Source organism: Emys orbicularis, chromosome 4 (assembly GCF_028017835.1).
Source record: "Emys orbicularis isolate rEmyOrb1 chromosome 4, rEmyOrb1.hap1, whole genome shotgun sequence".
Classification (NCBI taxonomy): domain Eukaryota; kingdom Metazoa; phylum Chordata; order Testudines; family Emydidae; genus Emys; species Emys orbicularis.
In genome coordinates, this window is record NC_088686.1 from 69998830 (window position 1) to 70026206 (window position 27377).

The window sequence follows — 27377 nt, forward strand, 5'->3', positions numbered from 1 at the left end:
CTTATATACAGCTGGCTTCCTTCCCAGCATTCCTGGACAGTCTCCAACTCTCATGGCCCTTCTGGGCCACAAGTCCCAGAATCCGTCTGTTCTTAGTTTCTACCCAGAACAGGGCAGAGCTGGTCCTGCAACCTGTCTTAAAGGGGCAACATGCCCTAAAACAGGGTGTCACACCCCCAGTCCTTACTCTGGGACTCAGATCTGCATATCCCCTAGTATTCTGCCTGTGTTTCAGAATGCCTCTCCAATACCTCCTCCTGTTGTCCCACTGCTATCTCCAATTCAGGATCTCAGCAGATGAGTTTACCTTTCCTCCAGAAATTCTCTCGTCCCTCCTGCTTCTCACTACCAAACCCACCATTGTCCATGACCCTTAGACTTTCCCTGACCCTGAGATTCGCAACCTTGTCGTTCCTTCTGCTCTTCTTTATCCTTCCCCTCCAAATCCTCTCTTCCTACATTGGTGCTAACATCCTCTCTTTCCTTCATCCCAACTGCTAACCCTTCATCTCTCTTCTTGTTTATTGTAACCCCCTCCTCTCAACTCTCCCCACTCCAGTCTATCGAAACCTTGCAGCAATTACTGCTCTTTGCACTCCAGTAGTGCCTAGAGGGTCTAGCTCCCATGCTAGGCACTAGAGAAACAACTTTAAAATAAACCACTCTGCTGCCACTCGAAACACCCCACCACCCTCAAATACTTCTTGTCCCCTTATGCCATGTGCAAGCACCTCATCCCCCAAACTCTGACCCGCTCCAACCTGCTTACATCTCACCTGGCTTTCTTCCAGTCCTACTTCACGAACAGCACTCTGCCCATCTCCCCGTTTCTCTTTTCCCCATTCGTGGATTAGGGCCTTTCGTGTTGCCCTCTGTATCTTGGAAAAGGCAGCCAATCACACCAAGCATCTTCCCTTCATTGCTGGTTTGTCACTGCTGCCTGCTCTTGTACCACAGTTTTTAATGGGTTCTGATCTGCTAATTTAGGACATAGAAGCTCACTAGGCTCCTAGTTCCACTAGGCATGAACACGTATGATGCTACAGCAATTAATAGTAGAGGGAAGCAAAGTGCCTTGTTCAAGATCGGGGTTCTTGAGCTGGGGGTCGGGACCCCTCAAGGGGTCGGGAGGTTATTACATGGGGGGGTCGCGAGCTGTCAGCCTCCACCCCAAACCCCGCTTTGCCTCCAACATTTATAATGGTGTTAAATATATTAAAAAGTGTGTTTAATTTATTGGGGAGGGGGTCGCACTCAATGGCTTGCTGTGTGAAAGGGGTTGCCAGTAAAAAAGTTGGACACCCACTGTTCAAGATCATGCAGCAAGTTAGTAAATCAGCTGGGACTAGAGCGGGGCATCCTCATGCAGGGTCAGAGCTCTACACCACATGGCATATGTGGAAAGCAAATAGGGATGGGTATATAAGAACTGCGCCAGAAAATGGCCCCGGAGTTTGTCTCAGGAAATCTAGGCCCCATCCAATTTGTCAGGAGATTAAGAGAATCCGGTACTGGGATCAAGATCTCTCAACTTGTTCTTAGGCTAAGGCTAATTTATACCAGGCAAGCTCAGTAGTCTTTATTCTCTCTCTCCCAAACCAAGTCCACTCAATACCAACAGTTGTTTCACTGGCAGGTCCGCCCAACCATTCAATGAACACCTCACCCATCTTGGAATTTTCCTTCCTCCTACTCCTTCACCCACCATCTTTCCAGAGTCACTTTGCCCATTCACCTTCCACCCCTTATGTATTACGTAGGGGAAAGACTGAGCCCTACTAATTGTATGCATGGAAAAGATGACTGTGCAGTCTGCTCATATGTAATATGGAGACAGAACCCCCTTAGCTCCCAGGTGCGATAAGGCTTCATTCGTTGTCTGCAACAAGCTTTGACATCCCCGATGGAAAGTGCTAAAGAAGTGTAGAGTATCATCAAATAACCTGCTGGTTGGTCTCTCCACTCCAGCCCAACAGCATGAGGCCAAAGGATAGCATTTTTTTTTTTAGAAAAAGCACACGCAAGAGGTTAGACATTCACTTCAAAAGAACTTTTTTAATTTAGAAATGCAGTTATATACATAGAACAATTAAAATTAAATTAAACTTTGTACAAATATTAAAACACTATCTTCACACCCACTGCAATGTACAGGAGACCAGAAAATATATATAAAATAAAGCAAAAATAAAACTGATTGAGTGACATCCTGCACAATTACATTTCATTTGTTTTAAAATTCCACATCTAGGAGTACCATTCCGCAAACAATTCCATAGTGGTGTAACTCACATAAAAACCAGAAAACAAATTAACGCATTGAAGGCAACCAAGCTTCCCTATCTGTAACTACCTGCAGTGTGCCCAACACATCACACAGTGTCTGCTCCACAGACAGTTCAGCTTTGTGTTTGGTTTGAACTCTTATGTAAAGTTGAGAATCAAAAATAAAGCATTACTTTTCAGCAGAATTAGATTGCCCCTCTCCAGGGCCGGCTCCAGGCACCAGCTTAACAAGCAGGTGCTTGGGGCGGCCAAGGGAGAGGGGCGGCACCTGCGGCAATTCAGGGGCGGCAGGTCCCTCACTCCCTCTAGGAGCGAAGGACCTGCCACTGCCGATTGCGGCTTTTTTTTTTTTTCTCCAATTGCCGCCGCCAATCACGGCTTTTTTTTTTTTTTTTTTTGCTTGGGGCAACAGAAATGCTGGGGCCGGCCCGGCCCTGCCCCTCTCCTTGGCTCACCCTTGGATAGAAGCAAAAAGCATATGTTAAAATAGAAGTGCATCAATTTAATTCAGACACATCCACTCTGGTGCAACCACATGTAACCTCTTAAAGTTATCCAGAAGGCCAAGTTAGAAGCAGTATGTAGGACAGAGCTCTCTGAAGAGAGGTCTGGGAGACTTGCATGCTTTGTCCTGGGAGGGGTGAGAGCAGGATAATCATTCTTGGGGTTTGTTTTGTTTTTTTCACAAGGTTCTGAAATGTTGGCAGAAGATTCATTTCCAATATAAAAACACTCCCTCAAATGAAGCCAGGCTTAGGCAGCCTCTCTATGCTTCCAAGGCCTTTTACAGAGAGAACTGAAGCTTCTTAACTACAAGTTTCTGTGAACAAATGTTTTCATCAAATTTAATTGGCAGTTCCTTCTTTGCAGGATGAAATTTACTGTGCTAGTGTCTGAGAACCAGGAAGTGAAACAGATTATACTAGTTCTGCTGTCCAGGCTGTGTGAAGTGAAGAATATTAATAAAACAATTGCTGTCCAAAAATAAAAGCTAATTTGAAAAATTAGTTTAACATGACATGTTGTAAACAGATCAGCAAGGAAATCTGAACATTTCTATCTTGCTGCGTCTCCACATTTTTACATGGCGGAATCGTTGGTTTTTAGTATCTGATCATCTAGGCACAGTGAACCCTTCCTTATGGGCTCACCATTATACGCATTTGCACCCAATAGTTTGAGCCACCTACAGGGCTTGCCGGAGCTTTTAATAACAGCTCCTACTCACTCACTCACCCCTAGGTGCTCTGTCTTCTGTACTCACAGCAATGATCTCCCAGCCCAGCTTATGTCCTACAGCAGAACTTGCTGCGCTCACTGAGTCCCAATTCAAATCAACCCAAATTCTCCACTCTTGTACTTCCTTCTGGAATAATGTCAATATTTCTCACTCTCCCAAATTACTCCATGTGCTGTCAGGGCAAGTCAGACCTCCAGAGGCATAAAAATCCTGCTAAGTTGTCAAATTGTTAAATGGGGAAATCCTGAGAGAGTTCACTTCCAAGGGGAAGTACGTAAGATGATGCTCACAGAGTGTAATTTTATGTTGCAAGTTTGCTGTTGGTTTAAAAGGATGGGAATCCTCTGGCTCTGCTCCATCCCAGAGCCACAGAGCTCTAATTGTGCAGCAGTCCTACAAAGGAGAAGAACGCTGCAGAACCCTGCTCCGTCAACCCGCAGTGGAGTGAGGCCCTTATTTATTTTTAAAAAACAAAAAACAAACACAAACCACCAAAGTTCCCTTACCTGTTACTAATCCCTTTATATTATCCCAACACTGACATGATTAAAATTTGCTTTTAATTCACGCTGCACTCTATAATTTGGGCACTGAGAAGAGACCAATCCAGTTCACTTTCATTTGTAGTCAGTTTCACTAGCCTGGTACTGTAATAGTTGGATTGCAAACACAGCAGAGGAATATCCTTGTTTGAAAAAACACTTTTCAATTGGAATAGAAAGGAAATCATGGAAGAATTTCTTTTGCACGCAGTGTTTTGTAAATTTCTCCCGACAGCGTCCCTTTACGTTTTGTACCTCCTTATAAGTGCTAGTTATTTTTAATTTTCATGTATAATGAAATCATTTGAATGTTCTTGTTAAGCATTTGAGGGTACAGCATGTGTAAGACAACACAAAACTGCATCATGTTGGGAATGCTATAGGGGGACTGTCTCCTTTTGACTACTCTGGTCTATGATTCCAGCAAGAAACGTTGTATTCTTCACTCCAACTTAATGCTATCAAGTTATGGGAGAGCTCATAAGCAAGGGTTCTTTAAGGCTGAATTCTGCAGTTCTTGCTTCCATTGACTAAAATGGGAGTTCTGAGTGTGCAGCATCTCACTTATCTTTCTAGCTCTCTTCCCTTCCCAGAAATTGATTCCTGCCCCTTCAAGTCTCCCTAAGACTTTAAAGGTATGAAGGTAATGGTCCACATGTTGCTCAGTAAAGAGAAAGAAAAAGGGTTGTTTTTTTCTTTTAGAAGTCCAGCAGATAAGTTTTCAAACAGGTTTTTTCCCTCCTCATTCGATCTCATTTTATATGAAAGTAAACGGAATGCTTGGGAAGGTGAAACGAGAACCCAAAAGCTGTTTCTGCTTGTTCCGGCTTGCATCGGATCTAATGTCTCTAGTCTGCATGGATGTTTCCACAGAAGAAAGTGGCACGTTGGTTTTCTGCAACCACCAAGGCATCTAGGGGCATCAGAGATTACCAGCCAGCAGGGTACAATTAGATCCTCCCACGAGAAGCCATGCTCCAGTATCAGTAGCTGCTGTTTTATCCTCTTAAAATCTAAGAGACAATGATTGTCTATTTCTGCTGATTACAGCCACATCTTTTCCCTCTCCCCACACCCCTCCCTCCCAGGAAAGAAACTCTGAAGGACTCTATAAAAAAAAATTGAGGTCCCCTTCTTCTGTTGTTTTTCTCCAATTGATTATTTCTCTCAGACTGGTGGCTAACCACACTATTGTGAGTGGGGGTTAGTGGACACAGCCACTATGCGCTTTGTTAGGTGCAGGACTGTCAGTTTCAGCATTCAAAGCAAGGTCAGGCCCTGGGATCAAATTCCAGCTCCATTAAGAGAATGCTCTTCTGTCAGCTGAAAAGTGTGGCACCTGGCCTTTGCACCCAGGCTGCTGGGTGTCAGCTTTGGTTACCAGGGAACCTTAAGCTAATTAGAGAGCAATTCATTCTATTTTGTATTTGTCTGAAGAGAAGAAAACAAGGTCAGTGTTTGCACTTTGATAAGAAGTGAGAGACCAGGTTATAGGGACACTTACTTCAAACATGGGATTTTGTAGAACAATTTTAAAACTAACAGTAGAAATATTTCCATGCTGATGTTTTTTTAAATTCCAATGGAAACAGTTTACAAACTAATACACTTATGCCTGCACTGTCTGAAAGCCAAATACTGCAGCACCATTGAGCTGGAAATGAAACAAGTTTGTTTTTTATTGTCCAAACTGAGACAGAAACAAAACCACCAAGGATAGTGAAAGTTGGATTTGTCAAATTCTTGCAGTAACCTAGGGTGTTGTAATAGGTAAAGAAGTTTGTTTAAAATATACTATTTTTAACTTGACAGTGTCTCTTTAAAACAATTCTTGCAACTTAATTTACGAGATACACGGGATGGGGGAAAGAGAGCTGTTCCCCATATACACACCCACTGTTACAGCTGTCCTGGGAATTAACAGGCAAATGCATTAGGGAATTTAATGAGCAGGGGAGGCAGGTTGCTGGCTATACATTGCAGCCAATCCCTGCCCACTGCAGCTGGAGCCTAACCTCAGTTACTGCAGCAATAATCCATTTTAAAGTATTCTAATATAATCACTGCTCTGGGTAGGGAGTACAATTATAAAGGGGAGAGAAAGGGGGGCTGAGGTATTCACCCAGAAGTCACAGCTTGCTGAGTAAAGCCACATCTCATTGTTCCCTCCATTTCAAATACAAATTTACCGGCTTCCCTTTGGGGCAACTGCTGGTTGACCACCTGACTAGGGTACTGGGGTGAGCATGCACACCTCCATCCCCAGCCCCTTTTGCCTTAGTCCAACTAATGAGCTGCATAGACCTTTTTTGATGGGCCAAGCACTGCTGCTGGAACCAACTCCAGGGAAACTGTTCCCTTGTCCTCCCTGCTTAACTCCTTTAAATCCACCAAGCAGCCCCAAACATGCATTTGGCCATGGGACACAGCTGTCCCTTGTGCAGGATCATTCATGCAGGAAACGACATATGTAACAACCTCCAGTATGTCACACCAGGCCCTACATACACAAGGGACAAGGAATGTATTCCTAGGCTTATTTTAAAACAGCTCTGTCAAGAGAGTCATTAAAACTCATGCTCTGGACTGGGGAGGGTCCTGCTCCAGGTAACTGTTTAAAAACTGCTCTGCTGTCTCCATAATGGCCACACAACCAAACTGTGTCAACTCCACTCTTCAGAAGGGGTTTTAGCAAACACATTGTTCCCCCTCCCCGTGAAGAAGAGGCCCACATGTGGGAGCAGCTCCAAATGCACCAAGCAGTCCCATTAGGATAAAACAGCAGCACAACTCTTTCCATTTAAGATTATGAAGACATGCTGCAACTATTTAGAAAGTGGAATGCTGTATTTGAGTACCATGTGTTATGGTATCTCTTGCCAGCTAATTGGTGATGCTAACCAAAAACCCCAGCATTAGCTGACAATGTTAATATTTCTGCGGACAAAATTGTAAACATAAAAAAGGGCCAATGAATCCAGATAACACATTAAAAAGCCCTTACGTTTCCTGGAAAATTGAGGGAGTAAGGGACAATGTTTCTAAATGACTTTTCCATTTTTACTGTCATGTCAAGTTAAAAGTTGTTGGTGGCAGGCAAACCCAAGCAGTTATGCAGGAAAACTGATATTTTAAAAAAGTGTCAGACACCTGCAAAAGAACAGGCCTTTGGATAAACTGGACCACAATCATGGCACACCGTGTCAGCAGAACGTGACTAACCTGCAGTTAACATAGGCTTGGTTAACTGGACATCAGATAATCAGGGTTGTACTGTACGTTTTTTTGCTTCTCGGCCTTGTCTACAACTAGCCTTTTGCAGAAATTCTCCTAGAGTTTAGCACCAGGAGCTGCCCCTGTGATAGACCAGCACTGGAAGGAACTGGTAAAATTTCTCAGAGTAGAGACAGCCCTAGACTTCAGGAAACACAAAAACTGAGTGGATTGTGAGGTCGATGAAAGAACGAGGCAGTGGAATTTTTTGGAATGGAATCTTGCAGAGAGACTGTTACTCTGCTACATCAAGGGTGTATGTATATTTTGTGGGGAAGATACGGGGATAACAAAGAAGGCATGAAGGGGAGGAAGAAAAAATCATCAGGCGTTTCCAAAAATCTTGTAAAAGACCTCAGACTTCTCTGCCTTTACAATAGTCAGTGATGCCTAATTGTTAATATGCATTTAAGTTACAGAACATACCACTTTATTTTTAAAAACTATGAGCACTGCTGGATAGTGTAAATTACCCATATTGGAACTTTTCCCAAGCTCAGGTTCAGCCCTCTTGGAGAGTTCTGTCCTGTCCTAGTCACCAAGAGGATACTGGAAGAAAGATCTTTATATAAACTATATCTGCACCCAATGAGCAAGCAGTTCTTGGTCCCTGCTCTCTGGGCTGCTGAAGAGCTAGCGAGGCCTGTGAGAAGCTGCGACAAGCCGGTGTGAGAAGGAGAAAGGCACAAGTAAATAGCAGCTCTCCAGAGGCTGCAGTCAAACATCTGGCACGGGGAGGGAAGAAGAGGGAGGAGCTCAAATCCATTACATTACTCAAGCCCCTAATGCAGATGGAATGGGAAGGCCGACACCGGACCAACCCGAATGGCGCATCGAGGAGACAACCTGGCAAAAGCCTTTGGATCTTCAGCTGAAGGGTCTCTGCTTGGAGGTATCCAGGGCCCAGCTCGTGAAGGTGGGGAAGGCTGCACAGAATGCTTGTATCCCAAGGAAGAAGAGGGGAAACCAAGAGGGAGAAGGCTAAACAAGTGCAGCAGGCCTCATGCTTCCTTCAACAATGGAATATCTGGGAGGGAAAAGAAAAAAAGGTCAGACTTGACATGGGTCATTCCACAGAGCTTCTAACAGGTGGCAGCAAAGTCCACAGACGAGTTATGTTACAGCCCCTCCCACATCCCAATACAGACAGACACAACCTCTTACAACAGTAGTGCAGCTTTCCCCCTCTGACACCAGGCATCACTTCTCCCCATGCCTTCTAGCAGCAGCAGATGACTGCAAATAGGCCTGTGGCAAGTTAACCTTTAACTACAGCCAGTGCAAGCTCCCATGTAGGTGGGAGTTAGGTAGCTCCAGCATGATCTTGACACAGTAAGCTAACCTTTTGGCTAGTCTTCCTTAGAACATAAGAACAGTCATACTGGGTCAGACCAAAGGTCCATCTAGCCCAGTATCCTGTCTTCCGACAGTGGCCAATGCCAGGTGCTTCAGAGGGAATGAAGAGAACAGGCAATCATCAAGTGATCCATCCCGTCGCCCATTCCCAGCTTCTGGCTTATAGCAATCTGCCCTGCTAAGAGGTGCCTTAAACAGTGATTTAAAAGCAGCGCTAGACACTGCAGAACACACGGACCGTCCACCTATTTCTGCAGAGTCTGAAAGGCCCACTGGATCAGCTTTTGGCAACACTATCCCATAACTCTGCTATCCACATTTGAGGTTTTCCTCCCATATTTGGGAATTTTGGTATCTCTCTCCCTGTAGGGGAAATAACCTTTGGGGTTTTATTGTTGAGTAGGGTTCCAAGTCATGTTACTGACGGTTATAGGGCTTGCAGCAATGGAAAATAAAGTTCTACAAACCATCTACGATTCTTGACCTAGCGGGTCTAACCTCTACAGAAGCAAAGCTTTGTTGAGTCTCCACATCAGCTCTGTTCTTGTAAGGCCTTTCCTTCCACAGAGTCCAGAGAACTCAGAGGGCTGGTCCGTGTTATGTGGACTCTTGTCCACTACGAGACTGAAGCACAAGACCACCACAACTCATTCCTCTTAGGACTTCAAACTAGACTTGTGCTCTGGGTCTGTAGTGCTTTAAGCACTATGCTAGCCAGTCCCTTGCCTTGTCAGTTACCGTGTCCCAAATGGAGGAGCCTCAGAAGTGCAAAGTGCTCATTTTCAAAAGAGTGCCCCCCTCCAACAAGTGGTTGTCCCTAAATAGGACTGCCCTGCGGTTTCATGGCACTGCTGGGGGTGGGGAGAAAGTTCTTTGCAAATGACTTGATAAAGACCAGAAGCACCAGAGCAGAACAGACCTTCTAGTCTGGCATCTTGCCTTTGATGCTGGCCAATGCTGGATGCTTTGGAGGAAGACGTAGAGCCCCCGGAATGCACCTAATTATGTAACGCTGTACAGTGGAGGCAGGGAAATTTCTTTGACACTCAGCTGGTGACCAACTTGTGCCCTGAAGCACAAGAATCAATGGCCTTTGTAATTCTCATCCTAGCTAGCTGCACGGCAGCGACTATTCTTATTCACATTAGTGTCTCATTCAGTTTTCCCTGTTCATATCACGTACCGTCTGTGTATTCCTCCGAGGAAGTAAGTGATAAAAGGCTTTGTATATCACTGCTTTCTGAGTCTTGAGCATCTTTGTGCACAGGTCTACTGCTTGCCATGCCAGCTACCCAGGAAGAGGTGGTGGCCTGGTGTACGAGAACAGTTTCAGAGCGTTGAGAGCCACTGGCTTCACACAGTCCAGAGCGTCCTGGGGCCTCGTCCTCTCCAACAAAGCAGTCCCGAGCCCCTTGGTCCTGCTGCTGCATCTCACTTGTTCCACTCTGCCCAGCTCCCTCTGACAGCACAATCTGTACCCGTGAATCTGAGGGCGGAATGCAGTTCCCTGCGCTGCCATAGACTGCTTCTTCATAGGACGGCAAGGCCACCTGGACACCATCCACCATCATGGAGACCTGATCCCCAGATACACCTTGATCACGTCTTGAAAGAGGAAAAAGCTAATTTAGAGCATATACACAGACTGATGGCTCTGTGTGTCTGTGAGCCCCGCACCGAGTCAATGAGCCATGAAGTAACCTTTCCTTATCCCCAGTCTCACCACTCAACAGTGACCTGTTTAGGAGGAGTAGTATTGAATTTTACCAACATCCCATTAAAAGCAATTACCTCCTTGTACTGCCATGCAGGTGACCACACACTAGTTCTCCTCCTGTTACAGTGGCTGGCACCGCAGAAGAGATGGGCATGCTCCAGAACTCTGCCCCCAAATGAGACAATGCCCTACTGCTCAACAGCCACCCCACCAGCTGTTTAAAGAGCAGCAGTGACTGGTTCAGAAGACAAATCTGTACCCACCTGGAAGAAGGGCAGCACAGCATAGTACACACCTCTGGCAACAGAGAAGTTGAAATGTGGGACCCTCCCCACCTCCATGTACAGCTGTCTTTTCCCAGGTCAGAAGGGCAAACGTCCTGTACTTTTTTTTATTTCCCCCCCGCCCGCCCCGCAGGGATAATCAGAGATGTGCACATACGTCAGAGGCTCCTGAATAACCAATTTACTCTGGCTGGTCAGTACCTTTATTTAGCGATATCAGCACAATTCACAGCCACAGAAGCAGCTGAGGGATCTCTTGAATGAGCTGGGGACTGGCAGGGGAAGGGGCAGACGTAAATACACAGGCTCTTACCTTGGTAATCATCCAACACTGGAAAAGGAAGGAGGCTGAAGTAGAGGACAGTCCAATGGGGTTTGGATAACATCTTACATTTAAAATTTAGAAGCACAGAAATAGAATAGCAAATAGCTCATCAGGTGGAATGGGAGAACAGTAGCCACAGAAAATGAGAAGCAGAGCACCGCCCGATACCGTTGCTGTACCCGAGTTCAGGGGATCTCCAAGAGGAGTGGTTCACAAGTGCTGGGCACAGTGCTTCACAGTGCACAGATGCTGTATTCCCTGAAGCCCATGGACACACTGTGCATCCACAGAACTCTTCCCATCCATAATACTGCCTGTGCCTCATCACTGGAGACATGTAAGTGGGGCATCTAAAAGTAATGAGTGCATGGGGGTGGGGTGTGTGTGAAATCACAGTTCCACTATGTCCTGAGTTTGTGAGGCCCACGGTTTAAATAGAGCAGGGGATAGCCCTTTCCTCAACTCCATTCAGTGTGCTGTCCTACGGGAAGTGAATTTTCGGAGGTTAGGCCCAGCTTCCAATAAACTACGTTCACATCACAAAAAAAATAGCAGCACACATTAGTGCTGACTGATTCCTCCCGTTGTTGGCAGTCTTAGTGGACAGACCACAGACTGACAAGATCTGGAGACTAAACTCTCTTCAGATAAGGGCTGAGGTACATTGGCAGGGCAGTGGAAGCTTGTGATAAGACTGCCAGTAGCAAATCTATTCTGTAGATGAGAATAGAATGTCTTTTCTTGGGTCATCAACCCGATGGCTTCTTTTGCCAGCAGTAAATTTATTTAAAGGAAAGGGATGAGAAGTTATGGCCATTAGAACCAGACCCTGCTCATCACAACATGAGGAAATTAGACCGAAACCCAGCAGACCAACAAAGCAACAGACTTGAAGAAAGAGTGATGAAGAAAAGCAGAAAAGGATGAAAAAAGGAAATAAGAGAAAAACCTAAGAACAGGACAGAGAAAGGAAAGAAGAGTGATGGGGTTGAGATGACAGAAAGGGGAGACAAACCCAACACCCTTGTGGACTGCACATGTAAATACATATTACATCCCCCAGCCCCTGCCCTCTGTTGAAACTTTCCTCCCACTGAGCTCACCTGCTGTGATGAAAAGACTTCAGCTTTGGCTGCAGCAAAACGAACAGTACAACTAAGAGAAGGATCAGAGCTACTGAACTTGCTGTGGAGGCCACTATGGAGAGGGTGGGCACCCCGATTGTCGGGGGCGAATCTTTATCTACAAAACCAAAAGAAACAGAAATTAAATGGTTCATGCCTCAGAACAGGCATCATGAGAACAAGGTACATACAAGGGGCCTCTGAAAAATGGAGGGAGTCTCAGGGAAGAGCAATAGAAGGGGGGGGAGGGAGGCGGATTTAGGAGAGAATGAGTTAAACGCATACATTTAGTTTGACTGACAACTACAAAGAGGCTTGATGACAATAAGGAAGGAAAAGAATTGTTTCGCGTAACAGAAGGGTGTTTTAGGCTGAACAGCAGGAAAAGCTCCATGTTAATAGGCATTCTTAGCCAATGGAAGAGTCTGCCCCAAGGAAAGTAGTGGAACCCCCATGGCTTGGCACAGGTAAAACGTGACAAGGGAGCTGGGCAGCGGTAGCTATGCTGATGGGAGAAGCCAACATAGCGCTCTCTACACTGGCGCTTAAGTCGGTCCCACAGTAAGCGCTAGTGTCGACATAACCTAACAAACATGTAGTAGGGAATAATCCTGTACTGGCAGGGAGATGAACTAAGACAGCCTAAGAGGTCTTCTCCCCCTCTACATGGTGTAATTGCCTGTCTGTTGCTTCTATCCCCTAGCCCAGTGTTTCCCAAACTTGGGACGCCGCTTGTGTAGGGAAAGCCCCTGGCGGGCCGGGCCGGTTTGTTTACCTGCCGCATCCGCAGGTCCGGCCGATCGCGGCTCCCACTGGCCGCGGTTCGCTGCTCCAGGCCTGCGCCGCTTCCTGCAGCTCCCATTGGGAAACACTGCCCTAACCCATCTAAGTGATGACTAAAGTCTTTTATACTAACCCTCCCCGCAATGCTCGTAGGTCCACTGGCCAATGCTCTTACATGCTTCATATACAGGACATCCCCATTTAACTGAACCCCAGTTAAGCTAAACTTCCATTTTGCTGCAATTCACTATGCCCTCAAGGGTCACACCCAGCAATAGGTACTTAGTGTAGACAAGACCTTCACACCACGTTCCTATATGGCTGCATTTTCTGTGAAGCGGTATGAAACCCGGAGATGGATTAAGATGTGATCATTTGCTTTGAAGCCCATAGTCTGAACACAGTTTCCTAATTTCTCACTGGTTTTTTCACTACCTTCCACCAGTGTCTTGAGGCCCTTCGTTTCTGGTCAACCCAGGCCATGTGTGGTATTAACCCATCCCTAGTGATGCTAGAGAAAAGCCACATAGTCACTGCCATTCGCATTGCTACTTGCAGTCCTGGAGAGGGTAAAATGCCATCACGCAGGAATGCTGTCCAAGCATGGCTAGTTGCCACGGTGAAGGGTTTTCTTTCATGGACTGGGACTGGGGGAGGAAGTGGGATAGGAAAGAACAGAGGAATTTTTACAATCCCACGCTGAACTCAGAACCTGAAAGCGCTCTATCTGGTCACAGGTGAATTCCACTTTCCCCTCCCCTGGCACAGAGACTCAGACTAAGGGCTGCAAAGTGGCCAGGAGGGAAAAGGGCATCTTTGGGAATAGTATTGTAGGTTCTAGTGGCCATAGAGCTTGGGTGAACTCCAAGAAGGGGTGCTTTTCTGTTTGCTTTCTGATTAAGTTAAACCAGAAAGCAAAATGTTATAAACACTAATCCCTGAGGAAAAGATTTGACTCCAACTGTTGCTGCTGAGTCATTCCACCAGTATATGGGCTCACAAGGACTCCTCCCCCAACCAGCTTTTATTGGGCATGCATGTTTTTTAAAACCAGAAATCCCATGGAAAATAAAATTACAGCTGTAGAACAAACATTTTTCTGCAGACTGCTTTACTTTCCTGTCATGGGAGAGGAATTCCTGTCCAGCTTGGGAGAGCCCCATATAACAAAAGCTGTCAATTTCCATTTGGAAAGAAAGAAAACAGAAAACATCCATCAGGCCAGGCCAAACAAACAGCAGGGTGGAGCTCTGCAGCAGACTGCAAGCTCCAAAAGCAAATAAATCAGCCCCTCCAAAAATGAGTGTTAGAAAGCACTGGTGAAAACACACACACACACACACACACACACAGATCAAGGTGCACAAAGTTTGCTCAGATGAGGAAGGTATTGCCTGCAGTGTTGTTGTAGCCCTGTTGGTCCACAGGATATTAGAGATACAAGGTGGGTGATGTATTGTCAGCTTGCCAGGAGCCAGAGGGGCAGCGCTGAAAGTGCACACGCTAGAGCAGCTTACTGCCCCCTTATCTCTAATACGGCAAGATGGAATCGGTTATCTCAGCAGGCTAATACGGGAGCCTCCACTCAAACCGTGATGGAGATCTGCATCCAGAAGCACATCTTCAAAGGACATGGGCTGGACTTTGACAGGAAGAACGTAGGAGAGATGGTGTGTGTCTTTTACACTGTGAGCTGGGATTACCATTGATTTTGTTTGTACAGCACCTAGCATAAGGGGCCCAACCTTGTTGTATTCTTTAGGCACTACCGCAATATAGATATCAAATATTAAAATACATAATAAGTAATAGAGAAGACAGTCTAAAATGCAAGCTACCTTCCTTACTTGCTGTAATGCATTACTCACCTTGGCTTAGCCTACAGCTAATTTCCATGGCTGGATTCCATTCTCCATTCTTGCACGTCAAGTATTTGTAATCTCCCTTTAGCATGTAGCCCTCATCACATACATACTCAATGACGCTGTCGGATGTCAGAGGGTCACTGCAAGGAGTTGGGTGGCATTTGTAGCCTCCATTCTCAGGCTCCGGTGGACGGGGGCAAACTGGAGGAAAAGGGGAAAGGAGAGAACCCATCATGAAGATGTTGCATAGAGGAAGACTCCAATTGTGCAAGTACTGCAAAAATCAATTGAAAATGTGGCGCATGCTTGTAGTTCCTCCTGCTGGCTTCTGAGAAGTATTTTGTTACTAGAAATGGGAAGAAACACCAAAATACAACAATGACAATCCACTACCTGGGTTTCACCCCTACCAAATCTAGTGCAGTTGCTGAATGCTAGGTTTTATTCCAATACTATAAGTTAGTCACCAAGTCGAGGAAGGGTCAAAGAAAGACTTAAAAAACAAGGTAAGTAGAGCATGTCTACACAGCAAAAAACCAAAAACCCATGGGTCAACTAACTTGGGCTCTGAGGGCTCATGTTACAGGGCAAAATAAATGTAGATGTTCCCATTCAGGCTGGAGCCTGGTCTCTGAGACCCACTCCCTCGTTGCTGGGTTTCAAAGCCTCGGCTCCAGTCCAAGCAGGAACATTTACACTGAAAGATGGGTGCAGACACGCTGCCGTGGGGTTTTTTCCTCGCTCTTCAGTGTAGACATACCCTAAGAGACATCCATAGCAGTGCCACTTGTAAATTGCTTCAAGTGTGGACACCTCTCTAGACAGGCCCATAAAGTCCTTATCCTATGTCTCCCCACGCGGTCACTTCATTATTGAATTTCTTCTCTAAGGTCTAGGCGGCTTAGTCAGCCTGCACAACTTGATATGGAGAGGGAACATGGTTTCCTCCCACTCAAATGAATTATAGAATCATAGGACTGGAAGAGACCTCGAAAGGTCATCTAGTCCAGCCCCCACACTCATGGCAGGACTAAGTATTAGACCATCCCTGACAAGTGTTTGTCTAACCTACTCTTAGGAGATTCCACAACCTCCCTAGGCAATTAATTCCAGTGCTTAACCACCGTGACAGTTCGGAAGTTTTTCCTAATGTCCAACCCTTGCTGCAATTTAAGCCCATAGCTGCTTGTCCTATCCTCAAAGGTTAACTAGAACAATTTTTCTCCCTCCTTTTTATAACAACCTTTTAAGTCCTCTCTCGTCTTCTCTTCTCCAGACTAAACAAACCCAATTTTTTCAATCGTCCCTCATAAGTCATGTTTTCTAGACCTTTATTCATTTTTGTTGCTCTTCTCTGGACTTTCTCCAATTTGTCCACATCTTTCCTGAAATGTGGCGCCCAGAACTGGACACAATACTCCAGTTGAGGCCTAATCTGTGCAGGGTAGAGCGGAAGAATTACTTCTATCTTGCTTACAATACTCTTGCTAATACATTCCAGAATGATGTTTGCTTTTTTCGCAACAGTGTTAACACTGTTGATTCATTTAGCTTGTAATGCACTATGACCCCGAGATCCCTTTCTGCCGTACTCCTTCCTAGGCAGTCATTTCCAATTTTGTATGTGTGCAACTGATTGTTCCTTCCTAAGTGGAGTACTTTGCATTTGTCCTTATTGAGTTTCATCCTATTTACTTCAGACCATTTCTCCAGTTTGTCCAGATCATTTTGAATATTAATCCGATCCTCCAAAGCACTTGCAACCCCTCTGCAAACTCTATAAGTGTACTCTCTATGCCATTATCTAAATCATGGAGGAAGATATTGAACAGAACCAGACCCATAACTGATCCCTGCAGAACCCCACTCTTTATGCCCTTCCAGCATGACTGTGAACCACTGACAACTACTCTCTGGGAACAGTTTTCCCACCAGTTATTCATCCACCCTATAGTAGCTCCATCTAGGTTGGATTTCCCTAGTTTATGAGAATGGCATGCAAGACCGTATCAAAAGCCTTACTAAAATCAATATCTACCACTTCCCCCTCCACCAGGTTTGTTACCCTATCAAAGAAAGCTATTAGATTGGTTTGACAAGATTTGTTTTTGACAAATCCATGCTGTTACTTATCACTTTATCTTCTTGGTGTTTGCAAACTGATTGCTTAATTATTTGCTCTATTATCTTTCAGGGTACTGAAGTTACGCTGACTGGTCTGTAATTCCCCGGGTTGTCCTTATTTCCCTTTTTATAGATGGGCACTATATTTGCCCTTTTCCAGTCCTCTGGAATCTCTCCCGTCTTCCATTCGTTTTCGAAAATAGTCGCTAATAGCTCAGATATCTCCTCAGTCAGCTACTTGAGTATTCTAGGATGTATTTCATCAGGCCCTGGTGACTTGAAGACATCTTATTTGACATGAGCAATGCCCAGGTTGGGGGACCTTTGCCTCAGATAAAACAGTTGCCCCATTTGAGGGGAAAAGCAGGGTCTAATACCTGAGCCCAGCTAAGAGAAAGGAGGGCAGACAGATGAAATAGCCTCAGAGCTAAGCCCAGCTGGCAGAAAGATTCTTATTTTGTGTTTGTTTTTGTACTGACTTTGGACCCTGCTAAAAGAGAGTGAGTGAGTGAGTGAGTGAGAGAGAGAGTGTGTTTTTTTGTAGTAACCTGGCCAGAAGGCTCTGCAGGAAGCCATCAGAGCTCCCTGAAAACCTTGCTGGCGAAAACTGAGGCCGAGCAGTTGAAGCACTGTTCCTCACAAGGAGGTGCATAGTGGGCAGCGTACTGACAACACGGTAACTTGTCTATTTAGAAGGGGCAAATGCATATCAAGGCCTCGTGGAAAACCGAAGACAGTTCTGCTACATTTCTGCCAGTATAATCAATAGCCACAGAAGGGGGAAAAAATAGAAAATGCGGAAATTGGCATGAAAACAGGATCTTTGCTGCTTATGATTTCATCTCCTCTGGCAGCTTGCTGTTATTGCTGGCAGCATGCAGTCTCCGATAGGCTCTCCACTACCACCACTTATCAACTGAGGAACCTGTCCTATTCTGAAGGTGTTCCTCCTCCAGTAACCTGGACAGTGAAAAACATATCAAACTGAAGCGAATATTCTTACATTATTCAAACACCGAATGCAGGAGAGAAGAGTCCATCACTTCTCCCTTTAAATCCAGATCAACATCTCAATCCTAGTGAGGAAGCTTGTTCATATTTAATAAAACACTTTGGGGCCTGAATAAATTCAAGTCTTTTACTTTTTACCACAGTGGGTTACCCACACCCTCTCTTGTAATCTCTGATGTACACATCTTCTGACACATGCAGAGGAGTGATGGTGCTATAGTTTCACCCATGATCCCAGGGTAACTGGATGGTATTACTTAAAATGATCACCAATGAAATAGTTAATCCTGACTTAACTTGGAAAGTGATAGTTTACACTCCACAGTGAGATGAGGGAGGGCAGGTCATATCTCTTAGGACCAGATGCTTTGTACAGAGGACCTAAGGAGGAGAGGGGGAGTATGGGAAGAAGGAATCCTCCCTCCAGTCCAGTAGTACGGTGTGCTATAGCTATAACCCTGAAATTTGGGAGCAGACGGCACAACACTTGTACACCCACTACACAGGGGATGTATAGAGTCACTTAATAGCAAGCTAAACAGCCACTGCTCTGCACTGCCCTAGCCGCACCAGACTCTTCTATGTGGAGTCCCCTCAAGCGGCCTGACCCCTCCCCTGCACAGCACCATCACAGTGGTTCTGCTGAGTTTAGGGCCTGCTTCATTTACAGGGGGAGGCAATTTAAGCATCTAGCCCAACGAGCTATTTCATCATGTCTGTCTGCATACTCGGGACTGCAGTGGGTCACATTCTAAGTAGTGTCCCAACAAAGATTCCCCCCCCCCTTAAATGAAAGTTTAAACTGATAGGTCCAGAAACCTGCTATTGGAACATACTGCTGAGAAGCAACCAGCTCAATACAACCCAGGGTGACAGAAGTAAGGTATCGTTAAGCCAGGGGTCAGCAGCCTTTCAGAAGTGGTGTGCCAAGTCTTCATTTATTCACTCTAATTTAAGGTTTCGCGTGCCAGTAATACATTTTAACGTTTTTAGGTGGTCTCTTTCTAGAAGTCTATAATATATAACTAAACTATTGTTGTATGTAAAGTAAATAAGATTTTTAAAATGTTTAAGAAGCTTCATTTAAAATTAAATTAAAATGCAGAGCCCCCAAGACCTGTGGCCAGGACCTGTGCAGTGTGAGTGCCACTGAAAATCAGCTCGTGTGCTGCCTTTGGCATGCGTGCCATAGGTTGCCTACCCCTGGTTAAGTATCAGGGGGTAGCCGTGTTAGTCTGAATCTGTAAAAAGCAACAGAGGGTCCTGTGGCACCTTTAAGACTAACAGAAGTATTGGATCATAAGCTTTCGTGGGCGAATGCCCACTTCATCAGACGCAAGTAATGGTTAAGCAGTTTTCATGTGGACTCTAACCACTAAGGCAGGGGTGGGCAAACTACAGCTCACGGGCCGGATTTGGCCCGGGAACTGTTTTAAGCCGGCCCACGAGCTCCCGCTGGGGAGCGGGGTCTGGGGCTTGCCCTGCTCCGGCGCTCCAGCCGGGGCGCAGGGTTGGGGGGGCACACCATGTGGCTCCCAGAAGCAGCCGCATGGCCCCGCTCCAGCTCCTACGTGCTCCAATGGCCCCCTCCGGTGCTCCAATGGGAGCTGCAGGGGCGGTGTCTGTGGATGGGGTAGTGTGCAGAGCTGCCTGGCTGCGCCTCCGGGTAGGAGCCGGAGAAGGGACATGCCACTGCTTCCGGGAGCCACTTCAGGTAAGCGCCGCTCAGAGCCTGCACCCCTGAGCCTCTCCCCACGCCCCAACCCTAATCCCCCTCCTGCCCTCTGAACCCCTCAATCCCAGCCCAGAGCACCCTCCTGCACCCCAAACCCCTTATCCCCAGCCCCACACCTCCAGCCGGAGCCTGCACCCATTCCTACACCCCTGCCCCAGCCCCGATCCCCCTCCTGCTCTCCAAACCCCTCGATCCCAGCCCAGAGCCCTCACCGCCTCTTGCACACCAACCCCAAATTTGTGAGCATTCATGGTCCGCCATACAATTTCTATTCCCAGATGTGGCCCTCAGGCCAAGAAGTTTGTCCACCCCTGCACTATGTGTACATCTCCATGGGAACTAAAAACCCTTGGTCAGCCAGCTTGGGTTGAGGGGCTGTAAAATTGCTTTGTAGACATTTGGGCTCAGGCTGGAACCCAAGCTCCGGGAACCCAGGGGGGGGGGGGGGGGGGAGAAGTCCCAAAGTCCGGGCTCCAAGCCCGAGCGTCTACAGTGCAATTTTTAGCCTCGGAGCCTGAGCTCCGTGTGCCTAAGTCAGTTGACCCAGCCGGCCGCAGCCGTTCCATGGGTCTTTTATTCCAATGTAGAGGTACCCTCGCTATACAAGCATCTATGAGTTTCTTCTAGTCTCCATTCTTTTGCACTGTATTCATGCATGCCTTTTATATCAGAAGCCCTACTGAGTAGGGTTGCATTTCTTTGTTTGGTGTGCTCTCTATTGTAAAGGGCTATGTACACCAGTGATGCTATATAAATTACATACAAAAAGCTTTACTTTAAAAATGTTAGGTTACACTCAAGCAGTTGAAAGCTTGCAAATACCAGAATTTAGGTTACCTAAGCAACCTTAATTCAGCCTCCTTGTGTGTATGAATCAGAATGAACAGTCTTCAATTACATGATCACATGTTGTTTTCCCTCCAGAAACCCGTGGCCTCATTCAGTGCAAAAGATGGATGATGCTCACGGAATGAAGCAATTGAATATGGTTATCCTCATCATTCAGCGATCCCTGCCTTGTTTATTGCATACAATGCAATGATTACAGAATTAGTCATTTCCTCATTGACTTTTCTAGGGCGCTTATTGCTATGGGATCTGAGTGCCTCACAAATATTAATAATTCATCTCCATTGTGAGGTAAGAGTATTTCCATCATTTAAAAAGAGCATTTTATACCCCAGGAAACAGACACAGAGAGACATGCCTAAGGTCAAATGGTGACTCAGCAGCAGAGGCAGAATTAGAGCTAAGCACCTCCCAACCCTGTGCTCCTTCTTCCAGCCCACACAGCCTTAATGCTACAGGGGTCAAGCATGCACAGCTCCCAATGACTTTAATGGCAGCTGAGTGCTCAGTACCTCGGCAAACCAGGCACTGGGTGTCTCAAGATGGTACCCAGAAAATGAAGAACATGTGGCTATAAGCCAAGCTTTCAATTTAATGACTTAACTAAATTCTGGAATTTCCTAGCTTTTGAGTGCTTGATTTTGCACCCTAAATAATGTTTTTGAGTTTTTTGTATGCAACTCATTAGGTCTTAAAAAGGAAAAAAAAAAATAGATTTTGTGCAACTAATACCATCCTCATCGTGCATCAGAAGCAAGGTCTGAACCCCGACCATTCAGCACCATAGCACTCCTTGAGCTACAGGACTGAGGGAACCCATCCCAGTTTCTCCCCACTCCTCCCTTGAATATCTAGGGGACCTTCTTCCCTATGTGGTGTCACCAGAGGGGTGGGTTTCCAGGTGGGCCACTGGGGCTATGTGCTGAATCCAGAAGGAAGACTTGGTCAGGGGAGAGCCCAGCTTGACTCTCTTCCCCTTTCCCTGGGAGGTATGTAGATGTGAGAGTGTATGGGTGTGTGTGTGAAATTCCTTCTCCATGTAGTGCCCCAGAGAGGGGAACGGGCCACTGAGACCATGTGCGGTGTCTGGAATACAGTGGTCAGGAGGAGTTTGGCCTAATTCTCTTTCCAGAGAGACATTCTCCGCTGCTGGGCTTAGTGCAGTTTGGGGGCCCAGCCTTACATTAGAATGCTCACCTTCAATGCGGCATGTTGCCAACATGTTCCCCATGCACACAAACTACAGAAGGGAAATGGTGATTTTCCAAAGTTATTTCTCTCCGTCAAACCTGAACAGAATTTCATCAGCCAAAGAAAAGGCCCTTCTCTGGCCCTCAGGCTTACTTCCTGCCAAATTTCAAAGGCTTGCTGCACACCGTCTCAAAAATGTCACAGGAATTCTTTATAATGGAAAGTGTTAAGCAACCTAAAACCAGGGGGAGCTGGTAGCCATCTCTACAAGATAAATGGCACACTCACCTTTTCACTGGCTTTTTTATGCATCTGAAACCTTAACAGAATTCCTACGTATTTCTTGCCTCATCCCCCTCCAAAATGGTTTAACTCTTGTTCCTAGAAGTGTGAACAGCGCACAGAGCTCCGTGTTGATGAGACACTTACAGCATTGTGCCAAGCAATGGAGGGAAATAAAATAAATCTAGGTAATCGCAATTTCAAGCTTCCCAAGGGGATATTACAGCCCTGGGTGAGTAAAAGCTATTTGGAAAGCTATGCCTATCCCCTTTGCACAGCTTGCTTTTAAGATTCTCTTATTAGGGTAAGAATTTTGAACACAGCCTACTGGTGCGAGGGGCCAAGGTCAGATATTTAGGTTTACACGGTTCTTCTGAGAGGTTGTTCTCAGCCGGGGAGGGAGGGAGGGAAGAATCACAAGGTAAGAAAGCCAAGCATTTGAGTATCATTGAAATCAGCCCAGCAGGAGAGAATTGCCATCTCCAGATTGACGGGCAGGTTTAATCTATGGGTACGTCCACACTACCCGCCGGTTAGCGATCGATCTATTGGGGATCAATTTATCGCATCTCGTCTAGACGTGATAAAATCGATCCCCGAACGCGCTTCCCGTCGACTCCGGAACTCCACCAGGGCAAGAGGCCGAAGCGGAGTCGACGGGGGAGCCGCGGCCATCGATCCCGCGCCGTGAGGATGGGAGATAAGTTGATCTAAGATATGTCGACAGCTGAAGTTGCATATCTCCCCCCTAGTGTAGACCAGCCCTATGTATCAGGATTTCTACTAGGGTAGTTCTAAAGGTGTCAGACATTTTTATTCATTGTCATTCTAAATGCAAGACAAGTAGGATGTTTGGTTTCACTTTGTAAAATAAAAAGTGACAAAAGTCTTTCCTTGCTTTATATCACATTTCCCCTTCTCAATAACCAATGGCACACAGAAAACTGCTGCTAACCCCATGTTATCAGTAGATGTTCTCAAGAGAACTCTGCTCTCCTTAGAAGGGAACTAACCACTTTCATGTCCAAGTTGTAATGTTCTTTGAATAAATTTGTAATGGTCCTTTAAATAGTTGTAAACAGGACAAAAGAGTAGGAAATCTTCTATCATGTGGACAAGAAAAGCTACCACAAAATGAGCCTCCTAGACCCCTACCCCCAGCAAGACTGCTGTTGTCTTCTCCATTTACTTCTTTCCACCAAACTCATAGCCAGACATCCTTCCAGCTAAGAGGGGCTAGATGTGGCTTCCTCTGGAGCTGATCAAAGATGTGTAAAGTCAGGTAGTGTGGTTACCTAAGTGCTATATAGGTGTTCCTTGGCCTTTGCTAGCCTGGGAATATGCTCAAGTTCTGAACTCTGATCAAAGATGGTGCTGTAAAGAGTTTGTGATGAGTTGTAAAACATAAGCCCAGATCATGTGTGGTCATTAAAGATCCCATGGCACTTTCTGTTACGGGGGGATACCTACTACAGCTGCCCTGTTCCACCCCACAGTGACCTCTCAGCAGTGGGTGAGGTAATTCTTCCTTATTTTAGGAGCCCCGTCATCATGAAGCATGATTTATATGTAATAGAAGAGAGATTATAGCTATGACTGGCAATTAGAGAATTTCATAACTTTTTCCCCAACTGAGTATTCAATCTGGTTAGTGGACCTCGGAGTTGCCACTTAGTGAAGGAATAAAGCATTAAAAACCCAGTCACTCCTTATAGGAGTATGAAGCACACAGTTTCTCTTTATTTTGCTATGAAATGTAGATCATCCCACGAAGTGGCAAAGTCACATTACAACACAGACCATTAGAAACAATCCAAGAAACCCACACAAGCACACTGGATAGCAAAACAGACAGACTTCCACAACAGAAGAATGACTCCCAAAAGATTGGATTCTCCAATGCCCTTAGATACCAAAGAACAAATAGAGACAAGCAGAGTCTCTACCACAATGTGGATTTACATAAAGTATAGGTTTTAGGATCATAACCAAAAACTAATAGAGTACTTGAACCTGACAGAAATAAACCTCCACAATTAGCCACTCAGTCACAATACAAACAGATAAGGAATCTGCTGTGGCAATGAAGGAGTGTAGCACAATCCACTTACACGCAGGATGAAAGAACAAACTAAACACTTAAATCCACATAACTAGATGAAGGCTAATATTAGCAGCTTGTCATAGGATTATAAAACCAATAGAGATTTATCTTATTGCCCAATAGTGACGCCATAAGTGATGCTAGAAAGGCACCAAGGTCAAAGTCTTATGTTCCTTTCACAATGTGTATTAGGAAAATTTATACTTGCTTAACCTAAAGTTTCCTTTCCTCAGCTGGCCAGGTCCATAGATCCTATAGCCTGCTTGTTGCAGCAGTGGGTGTAGAACTCAATTCCATCAGTCACTGACTCAGAGATACAATTCTGCTGCCAGTTTAGCATTTACACAGCTATGGTGAAAACTGTGTCCCCTTCTAACCAAATACATTCTTATGAGCATAACATGAACGACTAATTATGCCTCCTGAAGAGCATATGCAATGTGTTATTCTCTTACCTACCAAACCACAAGCCTTCTCTCACCTAGGTTGGCTTGTGTACAGCTTACGAGAAAGGAAATTTTGGGCTAAGCACAGTTACATTTTCCTATGCTTCAGCACAGCAAGACTCACAGGTGATTATCAGCAGTTTGTAGACTGGGAGGGAAAACAGTTTAGCCCAGGGGTGGGCAAACTATGGCCCACGGGCTGGATCTGGCCCCTCAGGGCTTTGGATCCGGCCTGCGGGATTGCCACCCCCATGGCGTCGCATGCCCCATGCTGCTCCCAGAAGCAGCCGGCACCACGTCCCTGCGGCCCCTGGAGAGTGTGTGTGTGTGTGTGTGTGTGTCGGGGGAGGGGACGGGGGGGGGGACGACAGAGGACTCCGTGCGCTGCCCTCGCCTCCAGGCACCTCCCCCTCGCAGCTCCCATTGGCCAGGAATGGGGAACCGTGGCCCTCTGCCCCCAAGAACTGTGTTACCTCCTCTCCTGATTTAGAGGATCTGCAACTGACTTGAGACAAACCCTGAATTTGCCCCCAAGAACTGCCTTTATCAGCATGAAAAATACAGTAGTGCTGCTTTACAAGAAATAGCTAGTTCTGTGTATTCACAGAATCACAGGACTGGAAGGGACTTCGAGAGGTCATCTAGTCCTGTCCTCTGCACTCATGGCAGGACCAAGTATTATCTAGACCTCTATTATTATTCTGGTAAAGTCTGCTGAGTACGTGTCTCATGCTAACCCATTTGCTCAATCTGGTGGGCAACCATTTCTTTACAAAGGAGGACAGTCTACCACCCAGCTGTACTAGGGGTCATGTCTGTTTTGTGATGCGAACAGATCTCTTGGAAACATCACCTCTGGAGAAATTTCTCCTTGATCCATTTTATTTTCTTCTTCTGTACTGGCTCTCTTTTACTGTAAGTGCTTGTGGAATAGTCTCTAGAGGGATGTTTACCCTTGCAATATAGTCACTATTCCCTTTTACACCTCCTGGCACATGGTAGGGTTTAGTTGGGGTCCCCCGCCCAGGTCTTAGCCACTGTTTTTGCCCATCTGCTCTCCTGAGTTTTCCTCCAGCATATTTTGATGTAGCCAGGAGCAGCTCAGCTTGGATCTCTGCTTTCCAGCAACATGGCCACTTATGCTTATGTTACTGGCCACAGCCCTGGCTGAGAAATGTAAAACATCTAAAGACTTATACAAGATAAATATAGCAACTAGGGACATCTTTCAGAGGCCTGTCCTCAGCCCCTGGGGCTTTTTGACCTTCATAACAAAAGGAAGCAGGACAATGAGTCTGTCCATATCAGGGTCACCTGAATGAAGCAGGACGCTGTGGAAGCCTACAGTGGTCTTCAGTAACGTTTTTGAAAGTCCCCAAGTACCCTAGCATTTTTGAAAATTTCACCTCTCCTCTAAGCTAAACACATTTGAGAGAAGTTTCACACCATTGTTAACACTGGTTCAGCTAGACCAGCACTTCTCAACCCGCGGCCCGCATGCGGACCAATTAGCACACAGCTGAGGCCCAGGTGTGTTTAAAAAAATTCAAAATTTGCCACTCTGGTCTGGCAGGGGGCGGGGCTGGCTGAGGGGGAGACAGAGTAAGGCAGCCTGCAGGAGCACTCCTGCCAGCATGGGGCTGGTGAACGCTGCAGGGGGACAGGAGGTGGGAGAGTGGGTCTCTGGGCAGCTTGGGAGGGGGCGCGCTCTGGGCAGTGAGGAGGTGGGGAGCACTGGGAACTAGGGGTTTGCCAGGGTGCTGCAGCACCCCCAAATTTTAGGTGGGGCTCCGCTCTTGGCCAGACCCTGCACGCTCAGGGTCTGGGTCTAGGTCTGGCTGCCTGGCCCTGCGCGACGGGGTCTGGCTGGCAGGGTCCAGCCCTGCGCTACAGGGTCCCTGGTTTGGTTGCCTGGCTCCACTCTTTGCCCCCTCTATGGAGGGGTCTCTGGGTGGGGGGGTAGGGGGAACGCTGTGGTTCTCAACCTACAGCCCACATAACACAGGTAAACAGGTTGAGAACCACCGAGCTAAACCGTTAGTCATGTTCAGAGCCCAAGCAGAAAGGCTGCCATGCCAATTGACATGGTGCTGAAAATGGTGTCTGCAGCCGGCAGGGACCCCGACATGGCTCACACAAGCTGAGTGGCAAAAAAAAAAAAAAAAAAAAAAAAATCAGAATTCTGTGCCTATGTATTTTACGTAGGAGCTTTTTCAAAAAATAGAAATTCTAGGCTCTGGAAGATTTCCCAAAAGGTACCAGCCAGATGGTTAGCAAGTGACTGATATGTTTAGAGATCCTGCCCCCGGTTCAGCTGCTGGAAGAAGGAGCATGCGTCTTTTCTCTCTCCTCCACAGTTCTGTCCAAGAGGGGGGCAGGTCTCTACTCTTACACCCCTTCCCTCGCCTCCTGGTTGTTTTCAGAGTGTAGTTGGGAGCAGGTAAGAGAACAAGAGGACTTTGCTAGTTTACCCCTACCTCAGCTTCCTTTTAGGGTCCCTACTCCTTACTGAACATATCCCAGTGGCTGCCTCTGGTACCCAGAGATTTCCAAAGCAGAGCAGCATAAACTTCACATGATCATTTAACAGTGTCACTACTGCCTTTAGGGTTCTGAATAGCAGCAGGAAAACGGACCAGAACATTGATTTCACTCTGTGCTGCTTGGCAAAGCTATGAGCAGCAGCAAAAACACCAGAGATGGCTCCCTGAGTCTGCAGTCTGACAACACTGTATTAGTTTACATTTGATACGACATTTGAAAAGTTCTCATAAGGGCTAGATTTTTTTTTTTAATTTTAAATTCTGCAGAAATTGATCGCCTAGACCACACATTCACAA

The 27377-nt window shown here is 46.2% G+C and overlaps 1 protein-coding gene across 1 annotated transcript in view; it reads right to left on the minus strand.

Moving 5' to 3' along the window:
* Positions 1 to 2684: 2684 nt before the first annotated feature.
* SUSD6 (sushi domain containing 6) overlaps positions 2685 to 27377 on the minus strand; it is a 118497-nt gene continuing 93804 nt past the window's right edge. Inside the window, exons 3-6 of the mRNA XM_065402449.1 lie at positions 14799 to 14996; positions 12127 to 12265; positions 9881 to 10302; positions 2685 to 8368 (exon numbers count right to left, since the gene is read on the minus strand). Of these exons, the coding sequence (XP_065258521.1) occupies positions 8343 to 8368; positions 9881 to 10302; positions 12127 to 12265; positions 14799 to 14996 (785 nt within the window). The 3' untranslated portion in view covers positions 2685 to 8342. The remainder of the gene's footprint in view (positions 8369 to 9880; positions 10303 to 12126; positions 12266 to 14798; positions 14997 to 27377) is intronic.